General features: G+C 37.1%; 1 protein-coding gene across 1 annotated transcript in view; it reads right to left on the bottom strand.

The window, feature by feature from the left end:
- DOCK3 (dedicator of cytokinesis 3) overlaps positions 1-27143 on the bottom strand; it is a gene marked incomplete at both ends in the record, with an annotated part of 193529 nt that overhangs the window by 154051 nt on the left and 12335 nt on the right. The window contains 4 exon segments of the mRNA XM_080350585.1: positions 6646-6742; positions 8220-8275; positions 10625-10665; positions 19514-19597. Of these exon segments, the coding sequence (XP_080206711.1) occupies positions 6646-6742; positions 8220-8275; positions 10625-10665; positions 19514-19597 (278 nt within the window).

Genomic DNA, 27143 nt, shown 5'->3' with positions numbered 1-27143 from the left:
GTAATTCTTCATATTTTAATGACATAAGATTTGCTTACAAACTAGCCTTATTTTACTCTCCTAAAGTTTATGCCTATTTCTAATTCCTTAAAGGTTGCAGACTTCCACAAATCCCTATGAGAGATCGACTGCATTAAATCTCTTAAAAAGTTGGGAAGGGAAAAATAGTAATTCTGTGAATCCTTTATAATCTTCAAATATGAAGCACAGAAACTAAACTTCAGCAAGTGAGTGCTAATGGGGAGATGTACTGAAATGGATTGCATTTTATGGCAGTGACCTAAGAAAGTGGAGATTTTACACGAGGACTGTTCCACCAAAGAAGAAATGTTGAGGTCATGACATTCACTAAAGACCTCTGAGAAACCACAGCTAGTAAATTGATGGAAATGCAAGTCTCAATTTAACAAAGGACGAGAAGGACTTTTACTCAACTTTTCAAAGACAACATAATCAACCAGCATAAAAGCCTACAATTTTAGGTACAGAAACTTCTTAATCCTAAGGTAATGCATAGACATAAATCACACTGTGACACACATATATCATGGTCTTCATTCTGGTCCCCACAATTCAAGAAAGGTGAATCTGCTCTATGAGGAAAGACAAAAGGGGTTCGGTCTTTTCTCCTTGGAGAAGGCAGCTCAGGGGGAATCTTGTCACAGTATTCTGGTACTAAAAGAGCAGCTATAAAGAGGATAGGCTTGCCCCTAGTCTCCTCCTAGCTTGCCCCTAGTCTCCTCACAAAGAGCCACAGGGAAAAGACAGAGGGCAACAGGTTAAGTTGCACTGGGATAGGTTTCATCTCAAGATAAGAGAGAAATTGTTTACAATAAGAACAATCATTCACTGGAACAACCTCCCCAGGGACATGGTCATGTCCCCATCGCTGGATGTTTCCAAAATGTGAGTGGACAGGGTGCCAGATAATCTCATCTAGGCTCCCTTTCTCAAAAAAGGTTGGAACACATGATTTTGCAAGGTCCTTTCAAACCTGGGCTGTTCAACTGGGCTATGATTTATCTCCGGCTTCCCCTTCCATGACTGAACATACCGAATTATAAAAATATCCAGCTTATGCATACAACACTGAAGTGTTCATTATTCTGCATTCTCCAAATCATTTTGCACACACCCTTCACAACCCAATCAAGAAAAACGTTCAAGTATTTTCTAGTAATCACATGACAAATCTGCTAAAAGCCTCTGATTAGGTTGCTAAGCAATCAGATGTTCTCCCAGTACACTGTTCCCTTTGAGAAACTTAAGAAATAGATGCTACTGAAAGTCGACATGTTTACTCTTAGTTTCCTTATATTCTATGCAGCACTAAACAGGACTATCAGCTGCCCCAGACTCAAATCTGAGCTCCTGGCCACTCCATGAAGATCCATCCTTCATCCTAAATATATGAAGATATAAAAATATCCATTATACTGTGGAACATTGGAACATAGGGCTAGGGATAATAAAGTGGTAATTTTGAGTCTCTGTTAGTGTCAACAGTGGCCAGACAAGCTTTTAAGGCTCTTTTTAGATGCGTCTTTCAGAATGCCTAAAGGATCAGCCTAAAGGAATTTCCTCTTTGAAGGTAACCATGAAAATGACTCAGAAAAAGGAAAGAAGACATATACATGCAATATGATCTCTGTCCATATGTCTCGGAAAAAATATCTTGTATTTCCAGGATTTTGCTTGCACAGAAATATAAGCATGTATGAAATACGCTCAGCCTTACTTGAAGGAATTCTATTCCTTCAAGAGAAACCTTCTGAAGGAGAGCTCAGGTGCAGCATGTCTGCTTTAGATCATACCACATTTCTTTCTGGCTATGCGTTTTAAAAAACTGCATCAGCAGTTCCAAGTTTTACCAGATATGAAGCAAAAGGTATCTCACTAAATAAAAATGTCTTATAAAATACTCTGTTACAAGAGGAAACCATATCAGTGAATCGGTAATTAGCATTTTAAAAAATACGCTTTTTGAACTAATGCTTCAATTTTAGGAGACCCTAAGCCACTCAGATCAGATAGCTTTAATTCCACCAAGTCCTTTACCCACTCTCTTTTCCTTGATAGGATTCTCAGAAAATATGAAAGGAGCCAATAGGAAATGTGTTCCAGATTCAACTGGCAAAATCCCATCTACTCCCAACACCATTAGGTTTTACTCCTAAAACTAAACAAGAAGTTACCTCACATTCTTTCCCCCACTCCTGCATAAAAGTAGAAAATTACCTTTAGTGTTCTGACCAAATCCTAAATTGGACAATTAAGTTTAGTCTCTCTACACTCATCTTTCATTTCAATACATCACATCTTAAACTCTGAGGAATTTTTTGTACTGTTAAAATAGCTACTATGCTCAAACTGTGAGTTTGAGTGATCTCTTTAGCTGACTTAACAACTCACAGGAGTCTAGTTTGACCTAATTAACTAAAGCTCACAGAGAACTTGCAGATCCTTTATTTAGTAGCATTATAAAAATAACAAATCTTATCAACACATACAGGGTAAGAGAGAAAGTTATCTACCTGATGTCTCAATGGAAGTCACACACTGGTTTGGACAACTACATGAGAGCCACACACATACATTTCAACATAACAAATGCAATTTTGCATCTTTATCCACCTCTGTGCCTATAGAAGTCTCTCCACAGTTTGTTCTTGGCTTTCTGCTCTCTCTTCCTTGTCCCTTTGGAGTAGTCACAAGAACAAGCTCAGCTTCCCACAGTGGTACCAAATCTTATTTTTCTTTCCTCTTCCACTCTATATCAAGTACAATATTGGGGAAGGGAATCACTGGCATCTTTTGTTTATAAGCCTTTGTAATACTGAGAAAGGATAAGCAGAACCTTCTTTTAAATTTCTTAGGCTTCCCACAAAGAATAAAAAAAAAAGTATCTTGTCCAAATTAATCTAAAAAACAATATGGAGTATTTGAGCCAGGCGAAAGAATAATGCTAGATAAAAGGTCCATACAGTTAGTGACAATATATGTACATATGTTTATACATACACTTACACATACGTACAGACATACATCTGGTCAGTTATGGTTATCAGAAACTCTACCTACATTATGAGCAAATCAGTACACAGTGTTTAGATGGTGCAGATTTTAAACACTCAGTTCCTGTGAACTCCCTCTCAAAAATTTTGTACGATGGCAGTGAAAAGTAGGAACATCCAAAGCAGGCAGGTTACATACAACAGTGACCTTTTTTGACAGAAAGTAGCTACCAACTCTTACTGTTCCTGTGCTCATTTTAGAAGCCTGGATACAGGTAAATCAGATAACAAAGAACTGCTTTTTTATCTTCCAGTGTCATGACACTATATCTATCTGCATACAGACTACCTATGCAAACAGGGAAGAGAAATGGGCTTTTTTGTACCCTCAAACCATAAAAGCAATATAATTTTCACTCTTTTAAAAATATTAAATATCTAAATTGTATTACTATTTGCTCAGTAACAAATAAAGGTCATTTTTGATATAATTTTAACCAGGTTATCATTACTACTACTTAAAACACCAATAAGTAACAAAACTCCTGAATAAATTTTCTTTTAGCTTCCACACTAGTACTATTTGTATCCCTTCCCTTTCCAATTTGAAACCTCATGCATTTTCAAAATTCTTATTGTTTTGTTAGCATTTGAAGGGTTATAATACCAGAATACAACTACTTGGAGCATAACATGATATTATAGTAAAGCAAAGAGAACACCACACATCTTTTTATTTCAAATTCCTTTTAGGCAAAGCCCTTCCTTTAAGAACTCATTGCACAGAAATGCTTTTTCCTCCACAGGCTCAGCTTCTGTTTCACTTTGTTTTCACCTTGATAGCAAAAATTACAAGAATATCACAGCCCTGTGTAGTATAGAGAACTATGACCATTCTTTCCAATATATATTTCACAGGCCTACAAACTAAAATTACTGTACAACTCTCATAATTCAAACCTATTCAAACTTCTCCACACAGAGTTTCTTCCTAGTAATATCATGGGCTCTCTGTGGTCAGAGAGAACCGAGGAATATTGCCAATATTTTACTCAAACTCATTTTCTACACCTGTCTCTCTTAAGCTTCCCTTTGCCCTTCCATTTCTCACTGATCTCCTACCTCCAATATTTTTACTACACAGGACCCCTCTTCAGGCAGGGTTTTTATTGCTGGTATTACATTCCAGTTCCTACTGTAAAACCGAAAAGCAAATACAAACCTTACAATGTATCTCAATGATATTACTAAAGCAGTTTTTTTGATTTTTTTAATTGAAACAAACTTGGTTTTTCAAACCATAATCTCAGTAAGAAGTTCACCAAAAAGCGTGAGATGAACATTTTGGCCTGTTCGCAGATATTAAGGGATTGTGTACATTTTGTTTGGCACTTGTCTTACAGTGTAATTCTGTTAAATAATGAAGTGCCCACTGTTACCATTTATAGATACTGACCTACTGAAAACATCTGCAGTAACAACTAGTATTTGACCTCACTACAATAAGAAACTTTTCTACAAAGCTGACTAGGCACAGTAGCATGATAAATAACATTAATTAGATTTCTCAGATGATTTGTATTACAGTTTGGGAATAATAAAAAGAAAAATCTGCTAGTGCTGATCTAACAACAAGCAAGTATTTGCATTTAGTCTCTTAATATATTTTAAGATATGACCTTACATCATAGCTTCCAGTCTGAATACCAATTATAAAATCCTAAGCCCAGCTCTGCCCCATCCATTTGTGCACCTCTGTTCACTTCCTCAGGCTTCAGATTTACAGTCTGTAAACGGGCCAAATTTCTGTTAGCCACCCAAAAATGGTGTAGATTGTTCTTCCGTGTCAGAAGAGCCATGGCACTATATCAGTAGTCTCAAAATGAAGGAAATACTGAAGGTGGCGAAATGCTGACAGCTTTGTCTAGGGAAGTTGTGAAGTCTCCATTCACAAGAAACTAAAAACCTGACTGGATGCAACCCTGGACAACCTCCTCTAGCTGAGCCTACTTGAAAAGGCACTTGAGCTAGATGACCCCATGAAGTCCCTTCCAACCTAAGCAATTCTCTGATTATTTCTATATTAGAAAATATTTGGGTTTGGTTTGGGCTTGTTTGTTTGTTCTGTGGGAGGAGGGTGCCTTGTTTGTTCATTTTTGATTTTTCCAAAATAATTTCTGGAGAAACTCACCACAAAATCTATTTTCTGCTCTGAAGCTCTTGTCATGGAACAGATGCCTCCTTCCAAAGTTCTATGAAAACAGTACATTTTCTCCCCTGTTATTTAAGGGTACAATAAAGTTGTGTGCAATGTTATAATAACTATAATGAGCTAGAAGAGACAGCAGTCCCAGAAAGAAAATCACTAAGTGAAAGTTTATAGCCAGAGCTTTCTCTCTCCTGCTCCTCAAGGAACTGGATTTAACAATAAAAAAGAAATAGATTAGTAGAAAGGAAGTGTAACTCATTTGTAGGTAAAATGAATCCCCTTTCTCCAATTCAATACCATTATATTACTGTTGCCTTCTTCATCTGACACTGGGGAGGGGGAAAAATCTTACAAGAAGAAAACAAGAAAAGATCGCTTTATTCACATACACCAGAGAGGTCAGCATTGGAAATGGAACTACAAGGAGTAGTAGGTGTCAGAGGGCTATAAAAAAGGTTGGGTGCTACTTTCCAAGACAATTTCTTGAGAGGCAGATGATTCTCACAGAAGAAGTGCGAGCAACAGACGTAAAACCAAATTCATAATACACTTGATTGTTTTTTGAAGGGAGTACAGAACACATCTGGTTATGCTAGAAATGTACTAGACTCATTTAGTCAGATCTTTTATGGTTTTGTTTCCTAGATATCTAACTACTGTCACTTCATGTTTAAATAAGGAAACAAGCTGCTGCAGCTTTATGTAGAGGTATTTTTCTAAAGTAAAGAAAAAATTTCGAGCTTGTACCAACTACTGTTCTTGATCCTAATCCTACAGTTATGGCTTGTAATTACTAAGTTAAAAAGGAGGGGAAGAAAAAAATACTTTCAAATGCACAAGTTTTTAATTAGTTGTTCCATGGGATTTTGCCATTAAAAAAGAGAAGAACAAAGATGAAAGCAGAGGTAGGTGACACTATGTGGCAGCAACTGACAATTATATAAAATAAATTAGTATAAATCTCAACAGATTTATCTTGAGTTTTTATTTTTAATAGAGGAAGGAACAATCATACAAAAAGACTTCCGTTTGAGCTCTTTTAAACTCCAAATGCTAACACAAGTCCTCAAAGACTGTGCTGAGCAATTCTTTGAAGTCTTTGTGACTTAAGAATTTTTCCATTTTCTGTTACAAAATACATATACTACTTCTTACATATTTGGGAAGACTGTAAAATTTGGAGGTTTTAAACAATGAAGCTTTCATCTCTGAAAGAATTTCAAAACTACTGAAATTTTCAACATAACTTGTGTGAACCTCACATGATCAGTGATTCTGCATCCAGCAAACCACCCAGAAGACAAAATTAACCTAACACTTCTTACTTAGGTTATTATTTTTTCCTAATGGACTGAAATGCAGGTAACATATCTCCAAAGATGTCTGAGAAATAAAGTATAAGGAGAAGAGTACAGCTCTTACCACATACAGCTGTTTCCAGAGCACAGCCCATTCCTGCAGTGTTGCTGTGACTTCAGTCACAACAGAATCTTCAAGTGGAACAATTGTTTCATATTGCCTACACAAGAAGAGGGAAAAAAATTAGGAAAAGTAGCCTGGAAAAAGTAGAAAATCAAATAAATGACAGTAATTTGTAAAATGCCAGAATTTGAATGTGTTTGAATTTGTTCAACATAAAGGAAAATATATTAAGAGCAACATTTTGGCTGTTGTAACACTGAAGCCACTCCAGTCACGTGAACTGTTCATCTATCACATTCCACAAGAATTAGCTTATGTGAAACATTTCCAAATAAAACATTTTGGAAGATCAGCCTTCAACAGTATGGCTGGATTTAAAGAGAATGCACATCAGGACTACATTTAACCATGTAAATACAATGCTTTGCATTCCTATAACCCTGCACTTCCTCCATTACATCCATATAGTAATGACATTACATTGCCTCTATGACTCAAATATAAGAACATTTTATATCATGCTCTATTATTTCAGAAGTGTTTATATTGGAACTTGGAATATATTCTTAAATAGAGGAACAGAATTTCTTTTACCAAAAAAATGAAATAACCATGATCTCCGATTGAAAATTTTATTAAGCCTTATATCAATTGGTATATCAGTCTTTGATATGTATTTTTAAAATGTACATCAGCTTTCCTAGTAAGTATCTAAATATCCTGAACTGGTGGCCCTTCACAAATTCTCTAATAAGATAAAGTCCTTATTAACTGCAGATTACAGGAAACCAGTCTTTCCCCTAAGGCCAGTGCATAGGAATAATGATTCTATGCAATATATATAATTTTATTACACCCCAAGGTTATGAAGCACCAGTATTACAACTGGCCTTACAATCCTGACTCAGTCCCTTTGAGGTTAAACATACAATTCAACAAAGTAAGTCACACAGGTATTTCACTAAATGGCATTGAGTACGTTTTATCTTCCACAGTTAATTTGTTGCCCTGGGTCACTGTCCGAAATGCTGCACTTCCAAGTCTCCCCACAGTGGCCTTACTCTAGAAAATGCAGGTAAAAGCAGCAGTGAAGACACAGGATATTGATTTCCAGAGTCTCAGTCAATCTCACCGGAAACTTTGGAAGTCATGGAGCCTACACACAGTAAAATCTCTCACATTATGTTGCCATCACTATTCCTGTTTGCATCACCTAAGCTAAACCTACTGTAACAAACAGGAACATAAGAGAGTTTTGCCAGTGAGGAACAAGCAGAAATGAAAACTATAAACAGAGTTATTTAAAATGCATGTATTTCAGATGATACCTCTGAAATTACAATTTTATGAGCAAAAGTGAACAGAAGTAACCAACAGAATTGATTCTTGCTATATTAAAAAACAAACAAACAAAAAATCCAAAGCTCTGCAGAATTAATTTAATTTTCAAAACCTAATACAAAACAAAAGATACAATGAACTAAAACCACTCTATAAACTTTAATAACTACTGCTTAAATGCTGTTCAAGATGAGAAACATGGCAACTTCTTAAAGAAGAGGAAAAATACTTACCCTCTGTTACTGACGATTGCCTTTTTCAAGTGAATATAGTTTGCTGGAAAAATCCCCTGCAAGAGAAAAAACTCTGTAAATTAGAAAAATAGATTTTGCCATTTTTACCATTTATATCCCAAGCCACAATAAATAACTGTCAATATACCTATAAAGAAAAATCCTTACACTGTGTCAAAGAAGGTACCGCAGTCAAAAGTCAACATTCAAATTAGTAACAGCTGACCACTTTAATCCATCTTAGAACAGGAAAGGACACTGAATCAAACCTCCATCTTGAAAGATCAGTTTCTTAAATCAGGAATTTTTCCAAGTCCATTCAATAAAAATATCACACAAAGATTCAAGCTGAGTACTTTTCATTCCCCAAAGCTTCTGAGTGTTCAGAAACACTGTTGTATGGAAAATACCCTCTGATATAAAAATCATGGGTAAGTCAAGTAGGATCAAATGAAAGGTGTCACTCTAATCCTACACAGCTGCCTTGGAAGGAACAAGATTGATTTAAAAGAAAACTTTGAAGTTCAGCCAATTGTCTTCCTAGTGTAGAGACTTTGAGCGCCCAATAAGCCACTAACAGGTGATGAGCAAGCAGGAAAAGTGTGACAAGCAGGATGAGTTCAAAGAACATGTTGCAGCTAGCAGAAATGAATGAGCAACAGAAATAACCACCAGAAACATTTACTGGAGAGATGCAAGCTAGCTGGGACAGCCAGGCAAGTGGCTCTTATGCAGTTTGCAGCATCACATCAACGCGCTTTCCAGACCAGGCCTCTGCATTGGTATGCTACATTACATTAGACGACAAGGACATGGGTTTAAAACAAAACAAAACGCCCGCCACCAAATTTGTGTTTAGGTCCCACACCAGTCCTTCACTAAGGAAAGAAGTATTCTATTATTTGCATGCCCTGGAGCTATATTCTCTTTCCTCCGTCTTTCCAACAAAAAGCTGTTTAAACCCACTTGGTATAGCTCCAGTTATTTGCCTTTTGCTGTTGCCATGCTAGTTGGATTCTAACTTGGCCTGTGCCATTGTGTTCTTACATGATGAGACATGGGGAAATTAGGTGATTCAAACCCAACTTTTCACAGTTTTCCATTGTCTCTGTAAAACACATAGCCTGGAGCAAACTCGGTCAGTCTGTGAGAATGGTAAGACTGCACTAAGTGGGGAATACAGGAGCAGCTTTGATAATCCTCAGGTTAAAAAACAGCTGACAACCTCCCACAAAAACGTCAGTAACTACGTGTGGGCTTTAAATTTTTAGAGCTTTAAAACAGTACCATTTAGGAAGAAAAATTTCCATGGTGGGTTGAAAGGAATACCAAGATAAGATGATTCCAAATGCTAAGAAAAATTCCTTCTTTTTCATAGGCAAAATTGAAACTGTAGAAGGAAAAAAGATGAATCAATGGATTCATCAGGAAAAAAAAAATATATATATATGCATGCTTTCAGCCACATTAAAATCTGGAAGATAAAGAAATACTACTTCAGTTTCTTGTTTGGTTCCAGTTAAAGCATTTTTTTTCTGTGATTCTGTGCTGGTTACCTAAGAAACCAAGGAAGGTTTGAAGGGCTCTTCTGTACATGCAAGAAGATGTACCAACACACAAAATGAATGTAGGCTGTTCCACTAGAAGAGTATTACAGTCATGAAAACATAGAATAGTTTGGGTTGGAAGGGATCCCTTAAAGGTCACTTAGTCCAGAGCCCTTGCCATGAGCAGGGACATCTTCACCCAGATCGGGTTTCTTGGAGCCCCGTCCAGCCTGGCCTTGAATGTTTCCAGGGATGAAACACCTACATAATACAGGTAATATTATATTCCGCCATACAGGTAAACATAAGGAATCTGCTACCCTCATCTTTTTAAATATACGTCATATTTAAACCAAAAGACAACGAAGCAGTGCATTTGCAAAAAAATGTATATTAGAACAGTCAAGAAGTTCTCCAAGAGATAAACAGGGATATGACTGGAAAGTAGCCAAATGCAGTGGTTAAACTGTAAAAAAAATTGAAAGAAACTTCCAATATCCTTTTCCATCAGACTTTTTCCAAAATTGTCTTGGCCTAATAATGCACAGTACTAAATGTGGTTTTTTAAAATCCTGAATTAAAACAGTGCAATATCAACCATCCATGCTTTTCTTAGAGGAGTAGGATGGAGAGGATCAAATTATGTGAGATTTAGAGATGCTGGAAAGGTGACATGTTACATCAGGCTGATCCTTTGGGTAATTAGGGAGTTTTCTCAATTTAGAAAATAAAACCAATCCTCCCACAGGAAAAGTTAGTGAAGTGAAATCCTAAAGGTAAGGAAAATGAACTTTACAGGCTTGCAACATCAAAATTGACCTAATCTCCCACTAGAATAAACAACGTACTCACACTTACCTTTACATTGGGCTTCTTAATGGAAACACCTCTGTACCAACCTAAAACCAGATAAAATACACTGCATTAATTTCTGTCATTGTTTACTTTACACAGAGAAGCAAACTCACTGAAAACTATGCAGTTACTGAGATCACCTCAAAAACCAGCTGCTATCTCACAAGGGTTTGGTTTTTTAGGTTTTGGTGTTGTGTTTTTGTGTGCGGGTGGGTTTTTTGTTGTTTTGTTGTTGCTGTTGTAATTCTTTTGCTCTGCAATGATGACAAGCAATTACAAACCTAGAATGCTCCTGTCTATTCCCACCAGAAACAGAAGCAGCTTAACATATTTTGTCACTGTACTCAAAATCATCAGCCACTGTAGCAAAGATCCATTCAGCACTCATGCAAGAATCTGTACTGAACACTTTTCTTACATGCTGGCACATGAGCCTCTTCATAGTGCTTATCTTAACAAAATCTCCAGACCTCAAAGCCTGCCCTTCTAAAGACAGGAAAAGCCATTATCATACACTTCTAATATTGTTTAAACAAATAGAAACCCTTTGCACGTGTCTTGGTCTTATGTACATCTGCAAGACTAGCGAACAGATTTAAGAATCTAATTTCACAAGTGCAATTGTATTTCTTGTATCCCCCATCAGATAAGAGGGCAATAAATCAGGAGTAAAAGCCAAAGCTGCAAAAGCTACAGTTAAACAGAAGAACCCAATTACTCCTGTTTTACACAAGTGACAGTAATGTCAGTCCATATAAGATTCATCAGGAAAAACAGTGCTGAAAACACAATCCAGGTTAACAATGGAACACACTTCAGTCATTGCAGCAGATGAGCTGTTCTTCCACTCCATAAGACACAGAAAACTACCTGGAATGTGTGTTAAAAATATGCTGCTGTCTTCGTACCTGGGTCTAACGCCTCAGCCCCAGGACACAAAGCTAACCCTTAAGATCTGAGCCTGGAACAGCCCACAGGAGCAGAGGTGATGAAGAGTGTCAGGGTGCAAGCCCTGCAGAGGGGCCAGGGGACAATGGTTCACCTGCCTGTGTGTCACCTTCTGTCTGCCACAGCCCAGCATTCACACATGCAACAACCCACACAGGCCAAATCCTCCTCTCCCTCTACTCTGCCCTGGTGAGACCACATCTGGAATGCTGTGTCCAGCTCTGGGCCCCCCAGTTCCAGAAGGACAGGAAACTGCTGGAGAGAGTCCAGTGCAGGGCAACAAAGATGATTAAGGGAGTGGAGCACCTCCCGTGTGAGGAAAGGCTGAGGGAGCTGGGTCTCTTTAGCTTGGAGAAGACTGAGGGGTGACCTTATTAATGTTTATAAATACATAAAGGGTGAGTGTCACGCCGATGGAGCCAGGGTCTTCTCAGTGACAACCAACAGTAGGACATGGGGTAATGAGTGCAAAACTGGAACACAGAAGGTTCCACTTAAATATGAGTAGAAACTTCTTCTCAGTGAGGGTAACAGACACTGGAACAGGCTGCCCAGGGGGGTTGTGGAGTCTCCTCCTCTGCAGACATTCAAACCCACCTGGACACCTTCCTGTGTAACCTCATCTGGAGTTCCTGCTCCATGGGAGGATTGCACTGGATGAGCTTTCGAGGCCCCTTCCAATCCCTGACGTTCTGTGATTCTGTGTAATTGTAAAATGTAATTCCTTATTGGCTTACAATGAACAACACCAAAAACTCATTCTATGTCCCAAATTAAAAGCTATGAGAAATGTCCGGGGTTTGCTTGGTTGGTTGGTTGGATTTTTAAAAACATCTGTAGAAAAATGGATCTGCATTACCTTATTCACTAAAATGAACTAAACCTTCATTCTGGAATTAATCTTAAATAGATTAATATTGATCTAGCCATTTATTTGAAAGAAAATTTGGTTTGGAGGATTTAATCACAGTAGTCATTAAATCCAGGCAGGTGCTTCAGCTATTATAATCGTGATCACAACATGCACTACATGTTTAGACCTCAGTATTGACTAATGTACCACAAATAAATAATTATAGTATTCATTTTCTAGTGATACATGGACTTAAATGATATTGACGTTAAGAAAATTGTGAAAAATATAGGATTTCAAATTAATGAACAGAAAAAATTGGCTATGAAGTGACAAGAATTTTGTGAATAAGCTAATGTGAAACGGCGATCATCAGCATCTACAATTTGACCCGATTAACTGTCTAGTAACGATCAGTAACTCGTAAGAATTTGAGGACAGGTGAAGCAAAGGTGTAAAAGCAGAGCTAAAACACCTACAAATCTCTACAGAGACAGACTGTGCTTGACGCACACAGTGCCTCACCCATTTCCTTTTCTGACAGCTAAGAATATTCTCAAGCTGACCTAGTAGATGACACAGGGAAAGGAAGACAGAAAATTCTGGTTTTCAAAAAACGCATCACCTTACTGGGTCTGGCTAGAATGGAGTTAACTCTCTCCCCAGCAGCCTGTCTGCTGCTGTTTTGGCTTTGTGGCTATAACAGTGCTGGTAATAGACAAAGGTTGTGGCTATTGCTGAACAGCACTTGTAGAACATCAAGACTTTCCTCTTTTCCACACTGTGCCACCCCCAGCGAGTAGACCAGGGTAGGCAAGAAGCTGGGAGGGGACACAGCTAGGAGAGCTGACTTGAATCAGCCAAAGGGATATTCCATACCACGTAACATCATTTACTATAAAACCACCAAAAATTAATCTACTAGAAGCACCAGTCTAAGGAATGTCCTATTCAGGATAAGGAGGAGAACACTAAATATAGTCCAAATAAGCCTGACGAATTTCAAGTATACATCCTAGTCAAAATAAAGTAGACAAAATGTGAAGGCATCCTAGAACATGCAAAAAATACCTTCAATGATACAGATGACACCGCAAGCAAAGTTTTTTCCCCTTTTTTCTCTTTGATCACACAGGAAGATCGGCATAGGACCAGCCTACTGCTTACACCATAGCACAATAGAACTGAAGAAACCATCACTACATCTGAGCATTTGTGAGAAGCTGGGGCTGAATGCACCCATTTGCACTGCATCCTAAGGTTGTGCCAATGTGTATTTCTGAGTGTCATGACAAAGCCATTGTTACTTGTTAAGTTTTGATGAATGGAGGTGCGAAGCTTTTTGTCTGTTTGTTCTAAAGAAACTGATAGTAGGATAGACATAATGTCTCAGTAAAACAAACTGTCAGTGCGGGGGAATTACATTCACTTTCCTAATCTAACAGATTTTGACCACCTCACACTTCACATTCTCAGTATGCACAAGACAAAGGTTTAAGCCAGGTACTGCAGAAGAAAACTGAATGAATCACATCCATTCCAGCATGTTCTGGGCAATTCACTGTATCTTAAAGCCCTGTTCCAATTTTGCTTTTACATGGACTCCACTGCACAGTGTAGTACACAAAGCAAGCAGATGACCTGAAGCAATACAGTCACACTGCACAGTGACCCATGCCAGCTAAACCTACCAAAGAATCTAAACATTATGTTTCTAAGGTGAAATGTAAAACCCAGGAAAAAAAACACAACCCTTTACAGCTGCTTTTTTCAATATCATTTAATGATATTTGAGACAAGCTAAGAAAAGTGAAGAGTACGTTGATCTATGGCTCTGCCCTCTGTATACCATACACAGCAAATAATCCCTCAAGGACCTGCAAGAAGAATCAGTTCCATGGCAATAAAACTGTAGAAAAACAAAAGGAACAGTACCCGACTATGCCTGCTCCCCCTGCATATTAAGATCACCACTCGCTCATAACTTTTTCTTGAAAATCCACTGTCTATACATAGTATTTTCACTGCAGGTTACTTGCAGGCCAGTGATAAAAGCTAAATTACTTAGCAGCATATGCAAGACTGTTTGCCTGTCCTTCCCTTTGTTTTTAGGGCTGTTTCAGCTGTTAGGCTTCCTGCTTAGCTCCTCTGAACCCTAGAATTCAACAAGGTCTCTGAAGACACAGGACAGGAAAATGGACTGGGAATGTATATACTATCATATAACAAAAAAATGCTTAGGTAAATAACATCTTTCACCTACAACTATCCGTACATAAGGAAATGTACAGTGTAAGAAACTTGAAGCCATATTACAGAAACCTGCATATTCTTAAAGACTGAAAAACAGTCTTTCCAAAGACATATGACATCTAGAAATCTCCGCAATACTGCAATCCCAGTTGCAAAAGAAGCTCTGGGGCAGACCTACACATCTCAATCTCTTAATCTGAGCAATTAGAAGAGCTATGAATGTTTTTTGATCTTTATTTGAAAGTGCCTTGAACAAAACAGTAGATTCCTTCTAAAAGACACCTCGTTAACCCTTTTCAGATTTCCACTTGAACAAGAGTTCTGTCACATGGAAGATCATCCCTTTTGAGCACTCAGTAGCAGAAAAACAAAAGGGTCCTAATTGAAAGGTATTGATCTATTTTTCAGAAAAAAAAGAAAGCTCAGAAATCTAGGTTTAATAAAGTAGTACCAGCTGCAGACTCTAAGAAAAAACAAATTCCACATTTAATTTCTTGACAAACAGAATTCTGAAAATAAATTGCATAAGTGTTCACAGTAAATCCTAAAGCTAAACTTGTTCTTAAAAAAAGCACTGCTAGCAGAATTTGCTACAAGAACTTGAATCTTCTTTGCCCTACCAAAATAAGTATACTTTGCGGTATTGTGAGCATCCCTTAAATCTGGAGGAAAGCTATCTTTTGCATATACTAGCCAATAAACAACTGCTTTTACCTTTTAATCTGCATATAAACTGCTTGCAGACTATCTTTGTACAAAGCTAAAGGTACTCAAAGTGACCCAGAACAGGGACAGCCACAGTGCTGGGCAAAAGCGTCTTAATGCTGAAACCACTCAATGCCAAGAGCGCTCTGTTCTGAGCTTGATGCTCTGAGCAGTGCCAGGACAGGGCGAGCAGCAGATGAATCCCCAGCCCAGCCTGCTAACACCACATGGGGGAGCAGCCTCATGCAAGCGGAACCACAGGAATATGGTAATAACGCAGTCAGGGACACCACAACAAAAGCAGAGTATGTTTTATATTGGTGTTAGCCAAATAGAGGGCCATAGGGCCATCAAGAAGGTATTCCTGTGCTCCAAAAGATTAGTTTGAATAGCCAGGCAAGGTTTTCCACAGTAGCTGTGTGGATCCAAGAAGACAAGTTCAGCTGGTATGTTCCACAAAAGGCAAAGAGGAAAAGGGAGGCAAAGGGAAAAAAGGCAAGAAGGGAAAGAGATTTCTCACTGGGGACAACTTTCTCAGGCTAAACCCAACTTACTGGGAGTGAGTCAATCTTGCCGACAGCCAGGCACAGGCCAGCTCCCAAATCCAGGTAGAAGGAAACCTGGACTGCTCCGACAGCACTAACAGCCCCACGTGTGATTCCTCACTCAACGGTACAACTTTAAAGCATGACAAAGATATCACTTCTCGAGCTTGTGGAATTCCTCAAACACTTAAAAAAAAACCCCTAATTGCAAGCTATATCTGCTGCTTAAGCATCCCAAATACTGGAAAGCCTTCATTTGACCATGTTGTCACTGCTGAAATAACAAAGGGCAACTTGAAATATATTATATGCATGGCTTTAAGAACACTATTATTAACAAACCTACACATTAAAATCATGTAAATAAATACTTTTGTGGACACTACAATTTGCATGGGTAAGATAATATTCTTTTAACTGGTACTTAAGACATCAGCTAGTGCTTCTTTTCTTCAGTGAACATGTAAGAGCTTCAAGGTAATAACTGAAGATGTAGCATTTGTAATCTTAAAGAAGACTGCTCTCTAGCAATAAAAATAAATGGACAAAACAGACAGTTGCATTTACTCTGAATCCCCTCGGTTATTCACAGCTAGTGCCACTGTCAGAGCAACAGCCATATGACTTGAAAAACGGGGAAAAACATACATCCACAGGTGTATTTCAAATAATGTGTGTGCTCATGCTTTGTCACTTGATAACAGAAAACTCGGGTTTTTTTGCATTTATAGGTGGTGTACTATTACCACACCCTTTCACCTCCTCAATGCATGGAAGGAAACAGTGGGAGGCATTTCCCAGATTCAGACTGTCAGAAAACAGCAATTTAGACGTTTGTGGTCTGGTATAAAAAAAGCACAGAGTGGTAGGCACACAAACTGATAAAAATTCAAAATTTCTGATTTCAAGTATGTGAATAAGATTCTTAGTAACAAAGACAACTGCAATTCACTGCATTTTATTTAAAATATTCACAGACAACTACAATAGAAAAATTTAAAAGTATTATCAATTATAATTCATATTTATTAGCCTTAAAGAGACAAACACAGGTATATACATGTGTGTATGCATATGTTCCTTTATTCTGCAAACACATATAAAACTAAGCTGCAGAGGCACCCGAGAACCTGACACAGAAAATTCCCTATTCTTTCATTCAATCACTCTAAATGCCACAACTGCTTTTAACACCAGTCACTACAAAAGAGCACTTGCTCTTTTGTAATAATAATACAGTTATTCAATAAGTCATTATGATTGAAAATAAGCACATTCAGAACTATAACAAGCATCTGAATCTTTGTCAGCCTCAACTTCTTCCACAAGTCTCCAAAATCATTCTTCATGTCACAACAAGGTTTGCGTGTATGTGAATCCTATTAAACCAGACAGCAAAGTCTCTCCTGTAGAGAATTATGCACAAACTATTCTATGAAGTGAAGCTAAAACAGCAATGGATCTTCTGTTGGCTCCCACAGTAGTGGCCCTTATTTGCATGGGTTAACACTAATTTATCCAGTTTGTCTGGACAAAAGAATCACTAGCAAATAATGCAGAAGTACAAGATGAAGTATGTTTCATTCTAAATTTGCAAGGCCAACCCAAGACTGTTAAACAACTGCTTAGACGAGAATGCTAAAACAACTACTACTTTCTTTTAAGAACCCACTTTGCACATTTAGTGTTCTTTTTTGCATAATTAACACATCCAAGAGCTGCAGCATAGACCATCTGAATATTTAAATGTTTCATATCGTAGAGTTAAAGATGTTATTATCAAAATGAGTATATCTTTCAAGATACGTAAAGTCCAGTCCATGGTGAAGGTATCTCAACCAAAATGACAGGATGGAGGGCTTAAAAAACAAAACCAAAAAACCTCTGTACAAACACCTCCTTCCACCCAGGAAAACACTTTGTCTGACAGCCTCCTCTCCCAGCAACTGGAAAAGACTGGCATGAATTGCCTTTGAGGAATCATCCTCAAAACTACTGGCAAAGGAAATATACAGAGCCTAATTATTATAACACTGTAAAGAGACATTGGATTATCCTTCTGCTTTTCTGTAAGCAACATACTCCTTTGAGATTGTGCTTTTATTTCCCAGAGTTTTGTTTCCTCAATTACCAGAAATGGTTTGAAAATATGACTGCTTTCAGCAATATACGTTGTTTCTCCTTAGAATTATACTATCACAAGCAAAGTAATACATTTTTCCTGAGCTTGCACCATGTACAAATTCACAAGACCTGACAGAATGACTATAACTAACACCCAGTGCTTGAATAAAGCTTAGCCCCTTATATCACATGTAGTTGTTTTCTTGGGTTTTGGGTTTTTTAATCATCATTTGCAGGTATAATACTACATGTATTTTTTATAGCATGCATCTTCACGGATTAACATAACCACTGCACTGCAAAACTCTAATTTAACAGAAAATTTTTACAGGTGTTGATGAACAAGGTACTACTTTCCTAGAAAAATGGCATGTATATAGTCACTTTTTCCATGAAGCGTCAAGTCAGTCAGTAAGTAAATAAACAAAACACCTGAGTACAAAAAAAAAGCTTCAAGAGCAAAAGACAGTTCTAGGCATGAAAGAAGAAAAGCAGTCTTCTGACAAGCATGCAGGAGGTTTGTGTAGCAACATTAACGCTGGAGATTAAAAATTACTGTCAACTGAACAACCACAAAAACAAACATACAACCTCGTGGAATGTTTATTTGGAATTCAAATTTGTGGATCTGGGTTTTGACATTGTTTTAACACCTCTGGATTAAGGTTACATTATTCCACCTCAGACTATAGTGAAACATGTTCTCATACTGTATCTTATCAACCTACATCTCCATAGACATGATTTACACCACTTGCTTACTCTGAATATTAGGGTAAAAATCATTCTCCTTTTAAATACAACTTCAATCCTACCATTCATGTGAATAAAGCAGAGGATTAGGACATTCAATTAGGACATTCAATTTATTCACATGCAGACATTTCCAGCCACATAAGAAATAACTATAGTTAAAACATTTACAATGGTGTTTTCCTTTAGGTACAAAAAAAAAAAAGAAAAAAAAAGGGGAAAAAAAAATCTCATGAAGATAAATGCAAAAGGATCCCCCCTAAACCCATATTACTTACATTTTTCCAGTATTGCTAATCTATTTCATAACTAATATTTTTAATGTGTTCAGATGTTTCTAAAAAATAAACACTGATATGCTTAATTGAAATGCGTAACAGTAATACTGAGAAAATTTTGTGAGAAAAGATACTGATTATACTTCACATGATGAAAATTCACTGTAAGACCCAATTACAATACAACAATCAGGTCAGGGTTCAAGATTTTCTGGACAGATGGTTAACTTAAAACACGCTGACCCCCTATCAGACTGGATTACTGCCAACAGCACTCAGCCATTCCTACACAAAGTGGGTCAGGTTAGGTTTTATTCAAGTGCTTTGATTTGATGCATCGTGATTTCCAATAAACTTATTAAAATCTGCTAGATTAAGATATTTGTATATTTTTATATAGAAAATGGAATTCCTTCGTGGCCATCACACTTACCTTCACATTTCTCTAGGATCTGGACAGTTTCACCGAGTTCCAGGACCAAGCCTTGCGGTACAGCTCCTCGGAAGCTGCATATCACTAGAGGGTGGGGAAAAAGAGAGAGAGAGACATATGAGAGTTGAATCTTTGTGTGAATTCTTCTTTTAAGCATAGCACTTTAGCTCGCTCCTAAAATAAAAATAGCTGTTACATAGCTGCCCAGAAAACCTGTCAGCCAACTTTTCCTCATCAGATATCTCTATTTCAGCCCTATCAGATATTAAGCTCATCAGTAAATTAAAAGCTGTGCTTTTTAAATGATTTTTAAATTAAGCAAGGCTTGTAATCATTTTAATCACCAACCCCTGATACATATTGCATGCAAAGATTTCCTTGTCTCACAGTTCTTACTCTACCACACAATTCCTCAATAGAGCAGGCAGTCCTAACTGCAAAGACTCTAATAGGAAGTCAGCTGCAGGAATTGCTTTCCTCCAAGTTAAAACTATTTCAGGTACCATCCATGCAACTAATACACTGCAAAAATCATATATTATGCTATGTTATCAATTTTAAGCAGATATATAAAAGAATACATAAGAATATGTACCTTTCATAAGCACTAACATGACATATCTTAAATATTTTTCTAAGTGTTGTGAAAATAAGAACCCATCTTAATGTTTCAGTAAATATGAATACAATAAAAAATTACTAAATAAATGTCAATTTTTAAAGTAATTTTTTTAAAATTATCATAGTGTATAATTATATAGTCTTTAAACATATTTAGTAAAATACAATAGGTACATGGATAGTTACTAAAAACATGACATGTCAAAACAAAGAATGAACTACAAATAAGGTGCGCTCCGCCCCTCCCCGTCCCATAATGCCCATTCATCAGCATTGAAAAACTCATTCAGGCACAGACTTAATTTAATCATGTTCTAAACAAATACATGCTTGGACACCGAGTACGCCCTATATGTCACCTACACACACTGGGGCACTACAAGGGGAATTCCATAAATTGAAATAGTGACCTCCAGTGGGCATTGTCCTTCTTTCAAATTGACGAGAACACACCTCTTTAAATGCAAACACTCAAGCTATGGCTGAGACATTCTGCATTTCATCTCCTCCCTGAACACCTTTTTGTGTCAAACCCACTGGATCCCTTATGACTAGAGCCTCCCTGTGCAGAACTTAATGCAGTTAACCAGAAAGTCTGAATTCCAGGGGAAGAACAGCATGGAAACTAAGCCCATCATCTGTACCATCTACCACAAGGTAAGCTTCTTGAACCTTAAATTTCCAAGAAATAATGAGAAAAGCATAGAAAAATACTTTCACCAAGATTAAAAAAAAAAAAGTTTCAACCATATATACATATTTCATAAAGAGAAAGGGCAAGAAAGAACAAACCACATATGCCAAACACCCACACAGATGACAGCAATATGAGAAAGAATTCGAATCAAAATCTGAAGAGAATCAAACAGCATCAAATGTTTGCTCTTCCGCAAGGAGAATCAATGCAGTGTTTAATTAAAGAGGAAAAAATCTGGGGACTCCAGCAACAGACTTAAACTGTTTTCTCAGTTCCTAGGGCCCAGTAGAAGTTGCTGCTGGTTAAATGAGGCTTTAAATGCTTGTTTACATCAGAGACAGGAGAAACATAATAACTGGCTCCAGACTGGAGTAATGCAGACAACACAATCCAAGAACAGCAAAAGCTTGTTAGCATTCTGGATTCATTCTTCACCCATGGAGAAAGCATAGATATGGATTTCCATCAAAGAAAAACTACTTAATGCTTCTCTCAAAGTACAGGAACACTGACAACTGCCAAACGCTTATCTGACAGGCCACAATCAAACCACTAATGGCTTCTCCTTGCATCTCCAGTATTTTAGATAGCAGTATCCTTTACATAAAGAAAATGGCTTTCTTCTAATAGGCAATTTTACCAAAACAAAAAGGTACAAACATCTTTTGAGTTGCTTTGCAAAATACAGTCCTATATTAATACGAATTTTCAGTTCATACCAACAAAAATACTAAAGAATTCAAGTATGTCTCAAAACAACAGGATATGAAAAATGCTGAGTGAAAAGCTACAATTGAAAAACACCAGAAAACTGGAGACATGTCAGTGCAGCAACAAGATACGTTAATTTATGAGAGTAATTCTAGATACACGATTATTAAAAATATATGTGTGTGTGTGTATATATATATATATATATGTGTGTGTGTGTGTGTGTATATATATATAAAGCTAAATCAAATTTCCAGGCCATTTTCAACTTCTCTGAACATGGCAAATTATTATGACACAGAGACACCAGTCATGGGACACACGAGTATTAGTGGTTGTAGACAAAAGAGTAGTTTGAATTGTAGCAAGATTAACGGTCAACCGGTATTACTCAGATGAGTCCAAGCAGCAATAGCCAGTCTGAAAAACACTATTGCATGTTAACACTGCATGAGAAGTTTTGAATTAGCAAATTAGCTTCCTATGACAATTATTTACTATAGGAAAACTACTGAATAAAGGATGCAACCAGGAAAGAATCTGGATTTGATGCAACTACTAATTCTTTGGCCATCAAATACTTGCCCATTTTATGTAATAATAAAAAATGAGCTTGGAATGAAAGCTAAAGGAAAGGCAACAGGAAAAGAGGGTCCTGTTTTTTTCAACTGCTGATATAATAATATGGCCAAGAATGATCATTTTAATACAGTTAGGCTTACAATAAGTAATTCTAGTATATCTGTTATTTTATAGATACAAACTGTCCATTTATAAAAGCATTCTACTGGTCACACAAAGGAAATGTGATATAAGGACTCTACTGCATCAATATGTAATCAGCTCTTTAGAATTCAGAGTACTATTAATAAGATAGCTAAAGCTCTTTTCTTAGGTCTACTTCAGTCAAAAAAGAATAAGTAAACAGATATCACAGAAGAGAAATGAACTGATCCCATCAACTGTAGATACAATCTGGATGATCATTCTCAATTAGAAACTAAGTTCTCATACAAATAGCATCCATCTTGTTCTTAATTCTTAATACAGCAGTATGAAATCTAAATCCTTCACCAACAAATTTGTAGTCATCCATAAATTGTGTCTCTTCTGTTTGACAATTTTAATAATCAATAGGGTATGTGAACAGCAATATGGATATTTTCAAAATCACAGAAGCCAAATCTCAGGAGTAGTTGAATTTCCAGTCACACTAAAAGAAAGTCAGGAAAAATTAAAGAACCCAAATAAACTAACCAAATACACCAAACCATATCTTGTTAAAATTGTTTAACAAGAACACAATTTCACATATCTGAAAGAAAAAAAAAATAAAAACAGCTACTGATTATGACAGAACTCCAGAAATTTGAGGCTATTTTATAGTCTGATATATGATTCCAGAAGTTACTGCCAAAGTTATGGATGTTACTCATTTTTTAAGTTAAAAATGCATTATGCAACACAATCTTATTTATGAAGTCACTTTTAGGTACACAACTCTTCTTAGCAATATTATTTGAAAAATATGAACAGAAATGTGTATGGGAAATATGGAATAATTTAACTGTTATGGAGAAAATAATTCACAGACAGGACTCTGAAAACTAACTTCTGTCCTTCCCACTGAGAAATTCTTTACAGCATATGATCATCTACAAACTGTCCATCAATCAACAAGTCTCCACAATTTCTTAAAAGTGTCATCTCCTTGGTCACCAGAACGCAGAAGTAACACAGTAACACATCACTGAAACAGACACACAGCAAAGCTTTTACCCACCAGTTAACAGAACTGAACAATCCCTCCTGGATTCCACGACAGCCTGCTGAAATATGTAACATCTATTTTCAAACATTAAACCTCCTTGCCATCATTCAGGTTTATGAGGAGGTCATCGTTCCCCTTCACGAAATGCAATTTCAGCCAGCAGTTAAACCCAACTTTCTGCCAACGAGGAACCCTTCGGAAAAGCACCACTTTCAGGAATTATCTCCAAGTCAGTGGTTCCTTAACTGTGGCACTTGAACTGTATCAAAGTGAACCACGCAAAAGAAACCCTTCCAGCTGCACCTGTAATTTATTAATGAGAAAGGCACAAACTGGTTCACGAAAGCAGCCGCTCTCCAGCTGTAGCAAAGAGTATGAAGGAATTGAGCGGTGTAAGATGTAAGGGCAGATGGAATAGGAAAAACAGTTTGCAAAGCCAAAGATCCAGGAGATGACAGATTTCGAAGTGTTTTCCTTTCCTGTGGACATGCCCTGACACAGCATAGGCTGCTGCACTGTAAGTCACCAGCAGTGAGAGAAACTGCTTCAAAAGAATATGAGTACACAGATAAACATGACATCTTAAGAAAGAGTCAATGCATCTTTGCATAGCTCACTGATTGCTTACATCGGATATCTAAAGGAGCTGCTTTCTACATGGACAAAAAAGATGCAGTTGATACAATTCAGTAGGTTTCACAAAATATGCTCTGAAAGAGCCCCTCTCAAAGGCCCTTGCAGAAACTGAGCTTGGTTGTGATAAAGTGGGAAGGCATTTGCACAGAAAAATAACTAGCAAAGAGATATGAAACACAAGTAGACACTTCTCTTAGTGAAGACAAATTGACCAGCAAGCTCTAAAGGGATCTCTGTTGAAGCCTTTCCTGTTTAAAGTACTTCTAAATGATCCACAAAAGATGATCATCTAGTAAATTGACAGAGTTTGTGAAGCCACTCAAGCTATTGAGGGTAATGAAGAGCTGCAGATGGACCCAAGTACCACAAGTAGAACTGGCATATGTAAACTGTTCAGTTCATCTACATGGTGTTTCATGAGGGATGAACAACCCTCATCTCACAAAATGATTGTTTCTCCCCTTGCTATTACCACACTGAGCGACACCCTGGACTGTCAAGCCACTGCCAAGCACCCCCACCCCACAACACAGCTGAATGCTAAATTTGGGAAAAAGGGAAGACACCACTACCTATAGTAGTGTATGAAATTCACAACAAACTCCCATGTGCCAGTTTTCCCCTTTGTGAAAAATGTATCCTTTGTCAAAAAGGACAGAATAGCATAAGGAAAGGTAGAAAGAAGTTAGAAAAGATATACCAAGGAATGCATAAGGGCTTTTATATGATTAATTATGAACCAAGATAGAACTCTTCCACCGGTAAGACTAACAGTTGAAAGGGGTGGAGAGAGTATATTGACAAGTTGCAAGAAGAAGGTGAAACAATTGCTAATCATCCCTTCCAGTACAAAAAGCAGAGCAGTGTCAAATGAAACAGCACAGCAGAGTTCAGGAGTTCCTTAAAGTAGTGCACAAACCATGAAACTCCTCAAGAGATGCTGTGGGTGATTAAAATACATACATACATGCATAGATGTATATATATCACTCCAGTTCAAAAGCAAATAGGGCAAATTAATGCATATGTATCACCTTAGGCTCAGTAGGCCCCTGACCCAGAAAGCACTTAAGTCTTGGGAAAGCATCACATATGCTTATCGTGCTGTGCTACTATACTATAAACACCTGCTACTGCTAAGTGTCAAGGGCAGGACACTGAATGAGGTGACTATGTGGCTGGACTGTTATGATCTCTCTCGCACTGTTATTATGGTATCACAGCTGGAGCTTCTGTTGTCACTTGCTATCTATCAATTTGTAACCTCATTTGAACACTATTATGGCAAAAAGAGAGAATAAAATTCACATTTAAGAGAACTGCTAAATTATATTTTGTCTATGTCATTGTTACTTTCTGCTGCCACCTGAATAACAACCATTTTCATTTTTGCTGTGGTAAAATTTAAAACATATCTTCCTTTTGTAATTCCTTCTAATTCAATTTCCTATGTCCCAGCTTCCTCACTCAGTCTCACCTCAGTCACAATGCTTCCACAGATCACATTTCTTCTCAAATGGATTATGCCAAATACATGATGAACATAGTAACAGAAATGTGTCACATTTTTTACACAAACAGTAGGAAAAGCCAAAACAAGAACAGGAAAATGCGAGAGTGCTGTCCAGCACATCCACATAAAGACCATGCAGCATCTAGCTGGTAATTCCACTGAAACATTATTTTTTTCTTAGCATATATGTAAAAATACTTTGCAGCACAATGAACTGGGATAAGTGTATGTCTTCTGCACATACCTTCTAATTTTTGCAATATATTTTTGCAGATTGTAGTAAAGCCTACAAAAATATTTTGACATTGCATAATGTTCTGTTTACATTAGAAAATACCAGTTCAGCCCATAATAATTAACTTGTTTATTTCTGTAAAGGAATGGAGCCCTTTTCCCTGCTGTTTCCCTCCCCACCTTCCAAGATGTACCAATGAAAACTGGAAGTATTTCTTTAAATGAGGGCTGAGAAACAAAATCAGTTCAAGAGGTTTCCATGTTTACATTGCCCCTTTTTCCTTCTCCAAATCTGAATTATGTTTTTCTAGCCATAAAGCTGGGCTTTTAAAAATTATTACTTCTCATGTTTTCTCATTCACAATAGAAATCACTGCTGCTAGAACATATCCAATGTGATAAACTATGTTTTTCTTTACTCCAAGATGTTGGTAAGGCCAAGATTTAATGAACTCTATGGCTTAATTTTGGGGAAAAAAACACACCACCTCATATTTTTTAACTTCACTAAATCTTTTTTAGTTGCATAATGTCACAAAATAAACAAAAAGTTCTTAACCTTCTCCCACTGTAACAATCATAATTTTGCAAACTTTCAACATATCTCCGTTTACTCGTGGCTTCAAAAGACAAATCTTCTTGGCACTTGTGACAGTTTTTTCCAGTTCTCAACTCATTATTATCTGTCTTACTAAAATTCTGGTAACTTGCAATTTTTTTTACATGATACCAGCAGAACCTAGATAGGTATTTCAGGTTAAAGTATGCCATTTCATTTTTATAAATGCCTTGTACTAAACTCAACTTGCAGTTATCCAAGTTATGCATTAATCATGCCCTAAGTATATCCTCAACCAAACTAATTTCAGAAGGGATGGCCAGGACAATGCCCAGGAGCAGCATAGCTGCACTTGTGTTGCTCTGTACCCAAATTACCTAGCTCTATACCCTACCAATTTACAATCACGCTGAGCAGATACTGAATTGTGCTCTGTGCTACAAATGTGATAATTCTTAAGTTTTATGATGCTGTAATTTATGCTTTAAAACACATAACCATATTTCAAACATACACCTCTCATCACACCAGCTAAGAATTTGGTGTTCATGTTTATTTTGGGTAAACACATAAAACAAACTCATCAATTTCACAATCCTGATAAAGAATTTCATATTCAACTACTACTAGTTATCACTATTACTAGTTAACATGGAATATGTCAATCCCTGAACCTAAGACTGATTGATATTGATTAATCTGTAAGCAAATAAAGTAATTACTTCAGACTGATAAATTAATGTCATGATGAAGATGTATCTTTCCTTAAAATGCTTTTTCATATGAATCCATCTATTGAAAGTGTCTAGTACCAAACAGCACAAGCTAGTTTTGACAGCTGAATAAGATGAACTCTATTTTCTACCTATCTAGATGATCATAAAGCCT

The sequence above is a fragment of the Nesoenas mayeri genome (assembly GCF_963082525.1).
Source record: "Nesoenas mayeri genome assembly, chromosome: 10".
NCBI lineage: Eukaryota > Metazoa > Chordata > Aves > Columbiformes > Columbidae > Nesoenas > Nesoenas mayeri.
The sequence above is the reverse complement of the archived record's forward strand: the minus strand, read 5'-3'. Positions and strand labels throughout refer to the sequence as shown.